This window comes from Girardinichthys multiradiatus, chromosome 12 (assembly GCF_021462225.1).
Source record: "Girardinichthys multiradiatus isolate DD_20200921_A chromosome 12, DD_fGirMul_XY1, whole genome shotgun sequence".
NCBI lineage: Eukaryota > Metazoa > Chordata > Actinopteri > Cyprinodontiformes > Goodeidae > Girardinichthys > Girardinichthys multiradiatus.
In genome coordinates, this window is record NC_061805.1 from 35,358,771 (window position 1) to 35,376,517 (window position 17,747).

A 17,747-nucleotide genomic window follows, 5' to 3' on the forward strand; every position below is an offset into this window, starting at 1 on the left:
TTCTCTTAGTGTTTATATTGAACCATGCATATGCTTGTAAAAAGGGACAAGCTTTCAGCCTCTACCTTGCTGCTCTTTCTGCTTGGCAAGCACCACTCGCACTGAGCACTGTTACAAAAATGTACCACAGGCCGAAGCGACCAGCCACACCACCCAAAAACAGCCCACACCAGTGCGCTTCTTCTTCTTCTTCCCCACATTCCTGAGGTAAATTTTCACCAACAGACAAAAGATGCAAGGAGAAAAACATGCAATCCTGAAACACAAAGGCTGAACACCTGAATTTTGAACCTGAGATCCTCCAGACATCGGACATCAATGGAACACACAATCGTTCCACTCTCACAAATTACAACATCTAAAAATATGGATTTCTCAATATCCTTTGTCTTTATCTATAAAGCACTGATCCAAAAAATAATAAATGCCATAATTGGTAAAAAAAAAAAAAAAAAAAGCTATAAAAGTAAATTGCTTGTCACTGGATGCCCCCTTTGCTCATGCATGTTGTATGATGAATGGATGTGAGGTGCATATCGAAAAGGACCATTAAGGGCTTTCTTGTGTGAATGTCAGCTGCTGCTGTGATGTATACACCAACGCCCGCTCAGAGATTGATGGGATTCTGTGTCATTTCCAGAGCAGGCTTTGTGATTTCTTTTCTGTCTGAAAAACAAAGGCCAATCAATCAGATGTGAAAACCGGACCCATGGTTAAACATGGGAGAGCATTATCTCCTTCCTTTGATGATTGGTCAGAGAGACATGATCATTTTCAGGGATAACACCACATATGCACTGTTACATCTTAGCTGCAAACTGTCACAGACATTGTACTTATAAATCTGACTGTATAAAAATGCTGGAGTCTTCTGTAGCTATAAACAATATTACATAAAATGTTTTATTATGACAGAATATATGGAGGTTGACAAGGGCTACAAAAACCATTCATCAAAAAATTATTTACAAGAAATGAATAGAGCATTATCAAAAAGTTTATTTTTTATAGTAATTCAATTTAGAAAAGTAAAATCCATGTGAAATTCAAAGGTTCACATCCTGACAGCAGGTTCACCTGCTCTCAAACCTATGTCTATCACTGCTGCATGTGGAGCTGTTTCTATGAGGAATGTGGCTCAGTGGGAAAAGTAGTCGTCTTGCAATCCGAATGTTGTGGGTTAGATTCCAGAGTTCCTCCTGCCACATGTTGACGTGCCCCTGGGCAAGACACTTAACCTCAAGTTGCCTACTGATCTGCATATTGGTGCATGAATGTGCACGTTTGTGAGTGCGATTGGGTGAATGTGGCTGTATTGTAAAGTGTTTTTTTGAGTGGTCAGTATGACTGAAAAGGCACTATATAAGTCCTTTCAGGACTATCGGATTTTTTCCTTCCACTCAACTTTACATTTAAAGGCTTGGATACAGGACTCTCTAAGTAGCTTATGAAGAGAGTGCATGATGGCCTAGTGGACACCTGCAAAGTCAGCTGTCTTCCCCCATGATTGTGTGATATAAACGTTTCAGTGATATACTAATTTGAGATCCATATGTGCTACTGGCTAGGTTTCTTCCCAAAAAAATAAAAAACCACGTTTAAGGGCCAGTTTGGATTTTAAGGTGAAAAAGTAGCTGAAAACGAGCCTTAGGCTTATTCAGAGCTTCTCTAAATAATACTTTACTCCTCTTGATAGAAAATCTTTTATTTCAACAAGATTTAATAGCTGGAATTGAAGTCTCATTGAAAGCATAACCAAATGAAACTCTGCACTGGATTTAAATAGATTTTTCCTGTATCTTACAAAGTGCTGAGTTAATAGTGATAAGCCAACCTATCAAAAAATCTTGTGAGCCTTTCATAAAATCTTTATTTAAAGAACAAGGGGAACACACACACACACACACTACACCTGCCTCTTGAGTGTAACATTTGCATGCAAGGTTCTCAGATTTGACTGTGCACCTAGCAACATCACAGACAAATCTAACATGGCCTAATTGTGTCAAACCTATTTTAACCCAACTTCTTTTTCCCTACTATGGCTTCAATGGTTCACGGGTTTTCCTGGTGATTACACCCGTCCTGCACCTCGTGTGATGAAAGTTGGCACTGCAACACCAATATTACATCTAGGCTCTCAGCGTGTGTGACCTCCACGCTTATGCTTTTAGAGACTTTCTGGCCTCCTTTTCTCATGCTCCTTTTCCAGTCCTCCATTTTAACCCATCAGCATTTTACAGCATCAAACAAATACACTTAGTAAGGTGGTAAGAATTTTGCAGAAACAAATAGTTTGGAATATGTCAAATAAATATCCACAAGGAGAGGTCATGCTGAAGATCAGCTGACAGTTGAGGAGGAATGAGAGGAATGCAGGAGTTAAGAAATACCATGGAAATGTCAAAGCTAAAGCCGGCTGGCTCCCACAGCTCCTCCCAGAGCAATTTTAAGGTTTGGGAAACAGAAAATACTAAAACATATTCCCCAGTTCATAACCAGGTTTCTTGCATTTTTAATGGAATCTAAATAGACAAAATGTACAAGATTGTTTTGAAAAATAGAATTAGAAAATTGTCAGCTTTGCACACTAAGCAGGTTCTCATTTCAGACTTTCACAGTTTTAAGAGAATAAGATTAGATGCAGTATAGATAGTTCTTAATAGATACTTGCCAGGATATGCAAGACCATAAGACAGACACACTACCTCCAAACCCCCCCCCCCCACCCCCCACCCCCACCCCCCCCCCACCCCCCCAAAAAAAAAAAAAAAAAAACAAAGCACCAGACTTGTTAATGTGTGCACAAAATGGCTCAGATTATGTAGATTACATATATGGCAGTCTTTAAAGCGGATCTCACTTGCTTAATTCTTTAAAACGTTCAAAAGTAATTTGGCTTTTCATGTCAATCTGTCCTATTTTCTCCAAAAGTCCAGTGGGCACAAGATTAGAACCACCACTGTTCCCAACAAACTTAGTAAGTGGTTTACATTTCTGCTTTTAGTTGCACAGTTTTCCATATTTTTCTAAATAGTATTTCATTTTTGCACAAATATAAAGAGCAGTTTGTACATTTATTTTAAAATTACTTTACGTAGTTTGCACATTTCTTACAATCTTATTCTATTCCATTCTATTCTATAAGCAAATTTTTTCAATTATTTTAAGTATTTCTTGAGTCTTTTGCTATGTTCTCTATTTTCTGATCAAAATTGATTCTGGAAAATGAAAAAAAATATAACTTTTTTGATGGAAGGACTTAGGACAATAACATTGTTTTTTTTTTTTTGTTACGATGATCTATGTGGAGCCTATTGATTGTTCAATGGAAATATAACTATAACAATAATTGAGTATAGTGAATATAATTAGCATTGAATAAAATTCATAAATTATGTTCTCAAATTAAAACGTTTTCCCAGACAAAACAAATTAACAGTGGTGACTAACATAATATTCAGGTTATTGCTGAACTCAAAACTGAGGTTTCTTGTTAATATACATTGCTGAAAATGTTGGCAATAAATCTGACATGACAAAAAAACTGAAATTAGTTATTTTAATTTACAATTTCCCACAATGCTTTTATTGATATATTTGTCATCTCACATCTTTTAAGTGATTTGAATCAGATATTATTTGCAGCAGAAAAGCCAGTTACTTTGATTCCTTGGGTATTATGTTCAATCCCTCTTGATTTAACCAACCTGATCTCAAGTACGCAGCAGGGATTAAGATTAATGAAACGCACAGTAAAAGACAAACAGAAGCTACAAATGCATTTAGTATGTTTGTATTCTGTTGCTTATACTTTCCCTGGTGCAAAGGTACATTTTAACTACATTCCTGCCAAAGTTAAATACTTTTCTTGTTGTCTTTTAGTTTCCTGTGGACCTGTTTTCATCGGAAAACTTTCAAACATGTAGTACTTATAATAGTTAATTGTAATTATCAGAGGCAGTTATTCTGAAAATTAGAGCAGCATTTCTGCTCTAATACCACAGCATGCATGTGAACACAACAGACTAAAAACACAAAGCATACACTTTATATCGAGACTTAGTTGACAAAGTTAATGGCATGCTTTAATGGTCTTAATACATTTATATGCAGAGTAAAGATTCTAAAATGTCTCCATATCGTTGCTGCTGTAATGATAAAGAAACAAATGTGGGCACTCATATAATGACAACACAAAGTAGAAGTGTGAACTTCAAAAACTCAAACTTTGTGAGATAAAGATGTAAGATTAACTGAATTTGAATAATAAACTAAATTTGAATGTACTCTTGGATAACTAGGATCAATTGGAATGTATGTACTTGACTTGGAATCTGTATGATTCAATTAAACTAACTTTGTAAAGTCCCTTGAGACAAGATGTGGCATTAATGAACTGAATTAAACTGAACCAAATCTATGGTACTGGATAAATCTCTACAGGACAGTTTTAAGAATCCAACTGCACAATTATGCAGTCATGTTTTTGTTTTGTTTAGCATTGTTTACGAGTTCAGTAAAGGGTAATGCAAAACAGAGGTGAAAAAGAGCTTAGCTAGGATGTAATTGGGTCCATATACTAACTTTTAAACATAGTAAGTCACCCTGATCTTAAACCCTATAATGAACTTAACCTGTCAACTTATTTTAACGTTTTTCCTTGGAATGAACAAATAATCTCTGTCCACACAAGTCTTTAAAATTACAAACATTGGCAGTTCTTACATGAATGGGTGTTCTGGGTGGGGCCCTCTTTTAATATTCAAGCTCAGGTTTAATCAGCCCGAATTTGAATTTTGATTTGTGAATTTTCAAATTCAGTCCACAGTCCTTAAATATCAGTAAAATAGGACTGCCACAGGGTTCCCAGAAGATGTAAATCAAATGCCTTCTGAAGCATCATTGCTCAACATCAGCATAGGGGGACGTTTTTTTTGTCTTGCTAACACTGTGCACAGCACGGGGGGTGGGGTTGTGGACTCCCAATTTACCGAATATGCAAAAAAATAATTTAACAGGTTGTTTGAGGCACAACTGACGTGTAACGTTTTATCAGAGCAAAACAAAGCAAAACAAAAAATTGTGAAAATGACTCAATGACCTTTGTGGTGTGCAGCACAGACAGCAACACTGGGCATGTACAAAGAAGGTCATTATAAATTAATTTTGCAAGGTCTGCATGTATAAAGTCCACATGGTTTTTAAAAAGCTTTAGTGGACAGGAAGTGCATGAACATCTGAAAAACATACTTTAAAGCTGCAGAAAGGAGTTCTAAGAAATCTGGAGACTTAGCCTGAAAGTTTGAAAAAGCACGCCTTACAGGTCCCTTCCCCTTTTTCTTTACTGTGCTACACCCCTCCCTCCACAGCAGAGCCTGCCGTGAACAAGCAGGCTAGTAATCAGGCCACAGATGACGGCGGATAAACAGCTACAGCACATTCACTGGCAGGGACGAATCATGAATGATATGCTTTACATTGACTATGGCCCCCCCATACTTTCCTTACCTGCGGCAAATGGCAATCTTGCAGGGGAGGTGTGTGAGCAGGGTTTACACAACGAATATCTCCCCTACATCGTTTTTAAAAATATCGTACACACATGAGGTTTTGAGAAAAGTTTTCATCCACACCAACCAGCAAAAATAGGCCACTGAGCGTTGTGTTAAACACTCCGGACGCATAGGGGGCAGTGTACATCAAGAATGAAACCTGTCAGCCAATCAGAATCCTTCAACACAATCATGACTTCCTGTTAGGTATAAAACATGGTGCCAGGAGGTTCGTTTGTGGGGACAGAAAAAGATGTTGAACTACTTTTAAACACAATTTTAGAATATAAAGCTTATAAAACACAAGATAGTGTCGATTGGGAATCGTTCAACATTAAGTTTTACTCCACTGTACGTAGCCGAGTCTATAAAACAATGTTCACATATTTGATGTCAGTGCCGCAATCATTGTCACAGACAGTGATGCGGCAAACTGTAAAGTCCGTTTGATTATGTACACACCCAGGCTCAAAAAAGTTTTTATAAATTTCCACTTTGGCTGGAGTTTTCAGAATAATTTTTTTAATGATGTAAAAGAGAGTTTATGTGTGGATGAAAGGTCAAATGCATAAAAAGTTATTCGTTATCCCAGATATCCACCTATGTGTGGACAAGGCCTAATTCTCAAAGTGATCATTGCACCATCGTGTAACTGTCTTGCTCTGTACATTAGCAGGAAGTAGGGCTGGGCAATAAACCGAAAATTTATTGACACCAAAATTTACAGCAATAACCGACATCAATTTGCCCTTGTCGGTAATTTCGGTATTTTTAAAAATGAAAAGTCGTTTTTGTCTGCTAGGCTCATGTCCCTTTAAGACGCTACGCTATGTGTAGAGTCTGTAGTCACGTGACTCCACCCCATTGAGTCTGTGACAAGAAGTGAAAGAGACAATGACGTTGACAAAATGGGGGGTGACTGCGGTGCCGGGTCCAGCTGGTAGTGGTTAGGTTAGTAGGTTAGTGCACAATGTATCATGATATTCCTTTTAGGCCATATTGCCCAGCCCTAGCGGGAAGTCCCCTAAGTTGTAGCCCATGAGTTTTTTCACATTTTCAGCCTTGTCTGGGTATTTAAACAAACACACAAATATATCAAAATAAATAAGCAGAAAACGAGAAAGACTCAGAGATCATGTTACAAAGCATAAAAAATTCCTTACCTGGGGAAGTTGGTTCTTCACCATCTGTCGCTGTATGAAGCAAAAAAGGGAAGAAGGGAAAAAGAATTATTAGCTTTATCACAACTATGTCCCAGTATTCAGGACTGCAGTTGTATTCAACACTGCTGATTCGACTACACTATTAACAATATACTGCACTACATATGCACATTTAACAAGCAATTTACTGGAGCATAACGTATGTAAAACCAGACATAGCTGCCATCTGTAGGCCATTGCATTAGCAAAGCAACACAGTTACTCTAAACATAACCTGGCACTGAGTCAACCCCCTACCCCCCTCCCGGTTTAGGCTCTCAGTCCTGGTCATTTGCATTCCACTAATATGTGTTCATCACTCTGAACCATTATAGGATTATCCCCTGTGGCACCCACACTTGTTTGCACCATCCTGAGTTTTGAGGCTCTGATCCAGCTTCATAGCTGAGATTTGGCCTGTCTACCGTCATTACTAAAATCTTCAATCTCCATCATAACCCATGAAATTGCTGTAAAATTTGATACAGAGGGACTAAAATAAGGCCATCAGATGCAGGGGATAACAAAAAGACAGCCATTATAATAGGAGATGATAAGAAATATAAACCAATGGATGGATGCATATACATATACTTAATTATTACAGAAATGAGGATTTAAGACCACATAGGCCATAAAGAAGACATTGAGGCAGTTGGAGCTATTTCATTAAGCAGTAATTATTATACCTGAAAGTATTTCTTTCATTTCCAGTCATAAGGTAAATGAGCACAGAATCATCCCTGTAAACCAATCATCGCTTTCCAGTTAGAATTTATGAGATTCTTTTTCAATTTGAAAATTAAATTGCTTCAAAATTTGCTTGATTTGAAAAAAAAATAATAATCTGCATGGAGCTTATTTCAGCAAACCAGTTAAGAAGAAAGGTCGGTACTGACATTATTTATGATATATCCATCAAGATATTTAATACTTAAGACTAAATCTGTTTCATCAAATCAAGCTCCTTCATAATAAAGGAAAAGGTTACACTGCTAAAATAAATAGACAAAATTTCATTGTGAATCACAGCCTTGAACACTGCTTTAAATGTGAGGGAAAGCCTCCACCAAAGTCACACAAAGCCAAGCACATTCTCAGCTTCTCATTTGTCTGGCAAAAAAAGCTCTCCTCTGTGTTTCCTCGTGCATTTGGGCCAGTGCAATCCCAAACCAAGCAAATTCCACGCTTCGTTTCGTGTGGGGTTTTTTTCTCTGCATTTTTTTCCCTCCTCACTTACCACAGGGGTCAAGGCAGAAACTTGAAAGTTCTTAGACACGTTTTGTATGCACACATAATTACACAATAGCAAATGGGAAACAAATAAAAAGAAAAGGATAAGAAAAAAACATATGCCTCGGAGCATACACGACGCTTTACACCCACACATGGAGAGAAGATAAAGAAGCAGAGCAAGAAGGTGTTTTTTTCCTCTCCAAGTATTGATGTAGTGAATCAAAACACTTGGCTGGTGTTCAACATAGATGAGTGAAATCACCCAGCATATGCTGCATCACCATGTGTATCTCTTGTGGATAAGAGCATCGCTCTTTGACTAATAAAAAAAACTGTTATTCCATTTGATAATTAAACTAAAAATGAGCAAAGTTATGATGATTGACAGTATAATCAAAGTTAAATGAATGTCTACTCTTGGGAACATTTGTTAAAATCCAGAAATAAAGTAAGGCTGTGCATCAGACTCAAGGTGTACACTGAAGTGAAGCAATCAGTTGTAGCCAATTTAAAACAGGTGATTATAAACCACTGTAGTAATTGAACCTTGTTTCTAATCTGACAAACAGTTGATGCCAGGATGGAGCTTGATACATTTTCCACACCCCAAACCAGAATCTTACTCATAAGCAAAAGGAATAAGCATTTATATAATCAAAAGGATAAAAACAAAAATGTGTACATTAGAAAAAAATTGTCATGACCTATGATTACTCTGCTGTCATGAATCTGACAAAAATTGTAATAGCTTAATAAAAATTATTCCAGGAAAAACAGTCAAGCACTGTAAAGAAAATGCAGATGACAGAGCAAAATGTGATGTGATAACAGCCTTTTTTTTCTATAACCTAGAAAAGACAGCTCAAAACAAAACAATTCCCCAACAGAATCAGATTTTCAGTCTTTTCAGTCTTTCATTGAAATACTGTTCATCTATTAGCCAAACTGTGCAAGAACATTCAAGTACTTAAGAATATCAACCTCAGTTATGTATGAATAATCCTAATCATTAATGTCTTCATTGGCAGACACATTGCAGTCTTATATACAAATATGAAAGCCTTTTAAGCCTTAAAGCCTTTGCTTGTCCCATTTAACCCAGAGAGCATTTTTGTTTACCATATGCACATGTCCAGCTGCAGTTACATGAAATAATTAATTACATATTTCTTACCAGTATTTCATGTGCAAAAATCTGGGATAGGATATACTGGAACACTGTGAACAGTAGCCGAAGTGGCACAGAAAACTTTAGATTGATAAGAAAGGCAGGAGCTGGCAGTTGATGGTTTGCTTGTTTCAGAATGTACCAATCTGTCCCTAAAATTGCAAGAACTTTTGAATGCAATCAAAGGTGGCACAGTGTGAAATTATATGAAGATGGAGATCCCAGTGTCTGGGAATGGTGCTTTTTACCGCGCCTGCAAGTAATGGGTATTATGTGGCAAAAAAAAAGGATAGTTACTCTGTCTCTGTATTAAAGAACCTTTTAAAAGGCAGAGGAGATATGAGATGTGGTATCACCCCTCTGCTGAAAATGCCATCACATTTTTGACATTATATAGAAAATTTGTCATTGTACTACTGTCACACATTGCTTTGGTGGTTGTGAAAGACCAAATGAAGGCAAAAAGGGAGACAGAGCAAAAAAAATAAACATACAAAAACACAGTGCAAGGTCAAATTTCAAATATCCAAAACGTGAACTAAAGATGATGAAACTACATCTGATGATGAAACTACATCTGAAAACAAACCAGGAACATGGAACATAACAGGGAAGATAATGGAGGGCAGAATTACACAGAACAGACTAGTGTTCTGTGATTATTATTATGATTATATTATTTAATATTTAATTAAATCATTATTTGGTCTGTTAGGTGTTGTCCTGTGAATACCAGCCCAATAAGGCGGTGGTATTAGGACAATAGAGAAAAGGGTGAAATGAGCACTGGCATTACTGAACAGCAAAACTCTGCACACACATAAATAAATTCACACAATTTCTTAAAATACAAGAATTTACTAACAAAGATAATTCAACTACAAGTTAAACATATTTCAATCAACAAACTATTTACTATACTAGAATAATTCAACTAAAACTACCAAGCAAAATGAAAGAATAAGGAAGTCCAACTATATACATTGTGAACAAGTGAATCAAAGATGGTTAAAAACCATGACCAATAGAGTAATGCAACATTACCATTGAATGTTATGTTTGTCTGAGAACCAAGGATTATCTTGAGGAATCTGGAAATGAGGTTGAGCTAGTCTTAGAACTAACTTAGAACAATAATTGGTATATCTGCAAATAACCAATCACAATGCGAGATCAAAAGAGCGGATAAAACATCATTTAAAAAAAATAATATTTAAAAGAAAGACTTGCTGAATAAAAACCAACCTTCTGCCTGATTCATTCTCAAAGGTGTTTAATTAGCTGTCTTGATTTAGTACAATAATACTTAAGGAAATACTGAAATAATATTTGGGGAAATATTTTAAATAAAAACCAACAACCTTTCTGGATAAATTATTTTTAATGGTGTTTAATTAGCTATCACATTTAGTAAAATAATATTTAGAGAAATATAATTTCCTGTATTGAAAACTAACAACCTTTCTGGATAAATGATTCTTCACCATCCCTCTACTTGGTGACTCATAAGATGGCAGCGAGTCACATGTAACCCCTGACTTGACTGGTGATAGCTATTAGCAGATTCAGCTAACAAAGAAAAGCCTAGTTTCCTTAAAGTTGAACATGTACCTTAAAATACCATTAATACATGGTCGATCTGTGTTTAAAAACCCCCTTTAAATAAAACTGTCTTAACTTTAAAACGCAACACAGAACAAATCATTAGCTCAACGCTGAGATGTCTGTTCACCTTAGCCGAGCAGATAGCCAGCTAGCTCTTGAGTAGCTGAGTTTTCTCCACACAAACGAAACCAAATGTCATAAAATAAACATGATTTAGATTATTACATCCTCAACTAATTCCTCTGCCCAAAACACCACCCCTTACGTGAACCATTCTGAAGAAAAGATGTCCTGTGGGCAACGAGTTGAGGAGCGGATTTGTCCCAGTCATCCAGCCTCATGTGGGCAGAACAAAGGACTGCTTCATAGCCGCTATGTGGGTGCTACCTGGAAGTGCACGCTGGAAGGCGTGCAATGCTGGAAGGCGTGCAATGCTGCAGTCCCATTACCTTCTCCTTGACGTCGTGTGGAAAACTGCTTCAATTAGAGCTGCTGGGCTAATGGGTTGCTTCTGTAGGCCTCAAAGAAAAGTCAAGCCACTCTTGTCTTATTACTCCCTTTTCATATGAGTGCTGGGTTATGTAAGCAGCAGATCAATACTTAACTTTGTTGCACACAATCGGCAGGTATTTTGCTGCCAGATTGTAGTCACTTTGGATTCAAGTTGAAGAGATTTGCCTTCTTGCCTACAAGGAGGCATTCGCAAACTGTGTCTTCCCTGTCCAGCTCTCGCTGGAGATTCGTGTGAGAGAGCGAATGGAAGTTGGGATAGGGTTTGTGTTCAGAGATTCAGCTCTGACTCCTATTCCTGGGCTAGACTGGAAGTAGGTTAATGTCATTTATTTTGAAAGTACCAGAAAAGTTCATATCGGCCTTTTGAACTGTACAGTTCAGAGTCCATGTTCCCTAGGATCATAACTGCTATTGCTATGAAATATTAGAAAAAATTGTCAAAAGGAATATCTCAACTACTGTCCAAAGGTCTTGTGGTTTATCAAATGCATCTGAAAATTAAACTATCTTGCAATATGTTTGAAGTGAAGGACAGCCTCATTTTTGTAAACAATTACAAAGAAAACATGCTTATTCTAGGTATTTTAAATTCCACCTACATAAATGGTGACTTCTCACAGGCTAACGTAGGCATATAGAGTCTGGGATGCACCTAGGTTTTTTGACTGAATTGCACCATTCGAATTCAAGGTAAACTCCAAAGAAAACTGGGAACTGTCCTAATTGTTTGGTATGTGTAAATGATCTACGTGTAAATGATCTCAGTGATTTCCATTTTTATTTTATTTTTACAAATGGCGCAAACCTCGCAGTTTGATGGCTAGCAACAATGGCTTCTCTAAAATGATTGCCAGTGTCTCACCTGATCATCATTTTGATAACAAACACCTAAATGCTCCACTACAGAAAATCTTAAAAAATAAAAAATTATCTGATCATCATTGATCAAAACAGTAAAGATCTATTTAGTTTCACACATTGTTTTGTAACTTTGACTAATGCAATAATAGATAATGACAACATGTAACATAATAATATCCATGTTATGTTCTGTTATTTATTATTTATCTAGTTAAAGAACCTGGTTTAGAGCTGAAGAGATTTTCAGTATGTTGTCTAAGAATGACTTGTAAAACCAATTTTCTTTTATGCAGGACTACATTTGACTCACGGCACACCTGCTATGAGTATTTTTTAAATGTGCTTCCATTGTCATTGTCATTAATGTTCTGGAGATTAACTATGAAAAAAATCTTCTTTAAAACTTGATATGGCTTTATCCTGGGACATATTGTTATTACAGCCAGGAGGCAGTAATAACCATCCAAAATCTAAATAAAAACCTTCTGTCCTGTCCAGAACTTCAGGACTGACATCAATGTGTTCTGTAAAGATAGAGGAGCAAATGCAGAGGAAAAAGTATCAATCCTACAGAAAACACAACTCAACTGAGAATCACAACATCAACATCAATTGAGGATACATTTAATGTAAAACAATAATGGTGAAACCAATAACTATGAGGTATGGACTCTCAGAGCAAGCCATCAAACAAATAAGTACCACCAAGAACCACCAAGCAAATAATATAGCATTTGTAATTTAGCATTTGTATATGTGAATGAACAAAAAAAGCTATAAGGATATTTATTGAACACAAAATTAAGTTGATATTTTAGTATTAGCTGAAAATGAAGGTTAACCTATGGTGAGCTTTATTCTTACTTGGAAGTCAAAATGACAATAGGATCCCCTGAAGTTTGGTCTCACATATATAACATGCAGTGAAAATTGCAACTGTTGTATCTCTTTATTGGCAAACACATAGAACACATAGAAAAAATACATTATCAGCTGGTAATGCTAATAAAAGTTAGCAACACATCTCCCATAATAAGCAAATCCCACCCAAATTGCAAAGTAGAATGTACTGAACGCAGGTGTGATATCATTCTTAGGGGTGAGTTTGGACTTCTAAGACAAATTAAACTAATTTGAGAAGATTAAAGTGTGCAAATCAGCGATTACCCAAACTAAGATATTAGAAGCAGGTAAAATGGACTCAAAAGATAGAAGTAAAAGCAAAACCTTCGGTACATATCTAATAAGTTCTTGGATGAAACAATGTTGAACGTGGCTCACACGCCACTTTAAAATAACTCAGTTACTTGGAAAAAACAATTACATTAAATTCATGACATCACCTTTGACACTGTGAACCGAGGGATAAGTAGATTTCTAATTGTTCTAGGAGTCATTTGTTAAGGTTAATGCAATGAATGTGGATTCTTTCAGTAGGGTCACTTTGTAATAAATAGTCACACTGCACTGTTAGTGTTGTTTACTTACAATCATGATTAGTCATGTTATTGTTGTGATGTCTCTACATGTCCCTGAGTAAAGCATCGACACAACCATTGCAGCAGATGTGACTAAGTCATCTCCACAATTAAGAGTCCTTTATCAGTTAAACATTTTTTGTGGATTGTAGAAAGGAGGCAGGGGGACTTGAGTTTAATGTCACTTATCTACCAGGGCAGAGGTTTTGACATTTTGTAGGTGTTACTGCATTAGCCATTCTTCTAGTATAGTTACATAATACATTTACACAATTTCTCTTCAAACATCTTGCAAATGGTCGAAGACAGCAGGTTGCAGTGTAGGGTTATACTGTGATGTATTTGTATGTATTGTTTCAGCAGTAAACTTCTTCACATTAATTAGGATTTTACAATGGAATGCACAACTAAATCAACCAGACAAAAGGTCCAGCTACATTTAGCATCATGGCTTAGACAAACGTGTCCCTTCTGTATAGAGTCAAGTCCATGACAGCATCAAAACACAATACCGGTAATAGGTATTTGACTCCTGTTTAGCAGAGTATCATCAGGGTTGACAGTTAAGTGTCACTGCTATTACTTGTAGCCAAGACAATACTACAGTTACATTCTGTTTGCATATGTCAAGTGTCCCTTGTTATGAATATCTGGCATTTGTATTATTAATATTTTCATTTCTCTTTACAGTTTGTGGCAGCAAATATAATAAGTGGACTGCTTTGATAAGAATGGAAGTCTGTAAAATAAACACAGTAATTTCTTTCATTTGTAAGAAACCTGCATTTAGATTAAAATATTCCCAAATTCGTGAACTGGTCATATTTTTTTAGGTAGATGCCTTTGACTGACTGTTAACACAGTGAATTAGTCAATCACATGCCATCATCTCAATGCATTTCTGCATGTAGACCTGAAAGACGACTTGATGAAGTACAACCAGAACAGCAAAACAGGGGGGAAAGAGGATATTTTTTTACTCACAGCCGTCTTCAAAGTCAACACATAATGGTCAAAAAAAAATTATCCAGTAAGTGTCATGTTGCCAAAAATACCATGGTGATCCTAAAGGTCAGAGTAGAATAAGGCAGACTAGTTTAAGATGACAACAGCAGTTGCTCAAATCACCACTGGTTACAGCCAAGGTATGGTGCATGTCTCTGAACCAAATACCCATTGAACTTTAAAGCAGATGGGCTGCAGTAGCAAAAGACCACACGGGGTGCAATTCTTGTCAGCTAAGTACAAAAACTAAATCTATAATTCGCACAGCTTTACAAAACTTCAACAACACAATTTAATTCAATTCAAAGATACTTTATTGATCCCCGAGGGGAAATTAGAATTCCAGTACAACCCATCCAAACAGACATCATGACACAAGACAAAGGGGGGACGGGTCACAGAGGCTTTGCTGCCCACTCACAGGCGCTGCCCTTGCTAGATGAGAAAAGAGGCCACATTTGGAGAGTAGAGGGAAAAAATCATAATTCACACTTTATCCTTAGCAGGATACAGTTTGAGATTGCAAAAAACCTCAGCACAAAGAAGCAACAAGTTTACAAAACAACATCATGCTGGGAACGGTGAAGGTGGTGTGAGGGGTGCATATGTTTATCTTGAGCATGTGTGTGTGTGCGAGTGAGTGTGTGCAAGTAAGTCCATGAAGCACTGTCACAGAGGCCATTGTCCTTGATGGTACGTTGGAATGTACATCAACCGGCCACAAAGTTCTGAGCAGGTCCACAGATGTCCTCAGGGAAGGGAGGGGGCAGAGGGAGCAGAGCGTCATGTTTACATAACTTCCAGGAGAAGTTGAAGATAGCCAACCATCAAGGTCGTGCAGGGGACCCATATTCAGAAAAACAACAATTATTTGGGTTAGGCTGACTCTTAATTTTCCGTCAGCCTTGAGAGTCTCGCTGGTGCTTCTCAAAGGCGAATCCAAACAGCCAAATTCCTGGTCTTTCTGCCAGATCCGAGCAAACAACTTTCTCCAAGATTTATCCCATTTCACCCCTGAGTCCAGGAACCGCAACCTGCCTGCGATCCTGTGTAAGGATCATATCCAGTCTGCAATTCAGCTCACGTAACATCTCAGTCTGAGTGCTGATCTCCCTGAAGATCCCATCACACATGCCAGGCAGCCTCACAATTGCCAGAACAGCTGCTGACACTCTCCGAATTTCTCGATATGCCAGGTAACCGCTGACTCCAAAAAGCAAAGATCCCGATATCAAACATCCAATTATGTACACATCTTCCACATCCTCGACTGACATTATCGACAAACACACAATCCTCCACTTCTGCCAGGAGTCCATTGTGTATCCAGAGAAAAACGTCCAGTCCGGACAAGTTGGGCTCTCCTTCACCCTGTCTTCTCCTCGAGAAAATTTTATCAATTGCATTGAGAGACCAGCTGACCAAATCCATAACTAAGAATTTGGAAGATATGCAAGAAGCAGGGCAGATATGGGAGGGGGTGGGAGACAGAGAAAAAGCGTCCTCCTCCACCGAGAGCAGAAAGCAGACTGGAAATATGTCGCTCTGTCTGATGATTCTTTATTTTAAATGCACAATTCATATCAAAGGGTCAGAATGGGGCCAAAACAACATGAAAGCATAAAACCATCCTGCCTTATATCAACAATTCAGGTGGTGATATAAAGGTGTGGAAGATGTTTCCTTTGTACATGTCAAGCCCCTTATAACCATGTGAAGATTGAGTAAATGCTTCTGCCTACCTGAGTTTTGTAGCTGACCATGTCTATTCCTTGATGACCACAGTGTACCCACTTACTCATGGCTACCTCTAACAAGATTTCATCTAACACCGGTTTCTTTAACATGACAGTGAGTTCACTATACTCCAATGGCCTCCACAGTCACATCAACAGTCAGATTGCAATCAAATAGAGTAACTTTTTGATGTAGTGGAACAGATGACTCATACCATGGATGTGCAGTTGAAAAATTTGCAGCAACTGATTTAAGCTATAATGTCAATATGGACCAAAGTCTCTGTGGAATGTTTCCAACACCTTGTTGAATCTATGCCATTAAGTATTACAGCAGTATTAGGACAGAATTAAGGCACCTAATAAAGTGGCCAATGAGAGTATAAATATATGCATATACAAACAAGCCTTAGGAATTATCAAAATTAACTTGCCAAACAGCAATATAATTGAAATGGCATTAAGTAAATACAACTTCGCCAAAAAATAATATTTCTTTTCTTTTCTGATAAAGCACAGTAAAGAAAAGTTCTGAAAAAGTTCATAATTGAGGTTACTTGTAATCAGGCACAGTACTGTCACTGTACGTGCTACACATTAGCACTACAGATATCACTTTTTCTCATACCTCCTTCACACACACATACAAATCCCTTCCCCGGTGCTGAACAGATGCTTGGCATGCGTCTTTCTTCTACATATTATCACCCTCTAAAGTGTTTATTCCATCAGAGACATGCATATTAACATTAGCTCGTCTTGCTATGGAGTGTGTGGCTTTCTGTGAAATGTCTCAGTTACAGTACCAACAATAATTAAAGAGGTGTCGTTGAGGCACCTACTTATCATTAACTGCACCGACTAATGACAAGGTGGTTCAGCAGAAGACCAGACTTTGTCAAATTAAGTGATGAACACTATTTATTTGAGAGTAAATAACAAATCCATTCTCATTTTGTTTTTTGTTAGGATCAGTGGACCAGGTCAGACCTCTATTAACAAGTGTCTCTTTGACACATAGCTATAGAAAAAAAACAAGAAACACCTCATGTTAGAATTATACCACAATTGTGTTTTCCTGGAAAGCCCACCTGGGTTCCAGGAATGTTTTATGTGGCATTTTAGGGCTTCTAAGGAAAGTGACACTGCTAAGTGTTGGAGATGTGAAAATTAAAAAAAAAACTAGATAAAGTGTTTCCTGAGTAACACAAGGTTGAATGCCAAGAAGCTTAAATAGTTTTTTGTTCAAAAGCTGAAAAAGTTAAAATGTGAACAGAAGAACGTGAAAATCTGAAAAAGTTTAAGTTTAAGCTGGATTTGATGTTACAATGAGAGCAAATGTTTCAAGTCTGGATCATTTCAAAAAGCATGATGATGATTCAATTCAG

General features: G+C 37.3%; 1 protein-coding gene across 3 annotated transcripts in view; it reads right to left on the reverse strand.

Moving 5' to 3' along the window:
• The window catches only part of LOC124877972 (EGF-like repeat and discoidin I-like domain-containing protein 3), a 213,655-nt gene that overhangs the window by 159,953 nt on the left and 35,955 nt on the right, over positions 1 to 17,747 (reverse strand). For all 3 annotated transcript variants that reach the window (XM_047381659.1, XM_047381656.1, XM_047381658.1), the window contains one exon: positions 6,719 to 6,748. In XM_047381659.1, the coding sequence (XP_047237615.1) occupies positions 6,719 to 6,748 (30 nt within the window). The remainder of the gene's footprint in view (positions 1 to 6,718; positions 6,749 to 17,747) is intronic.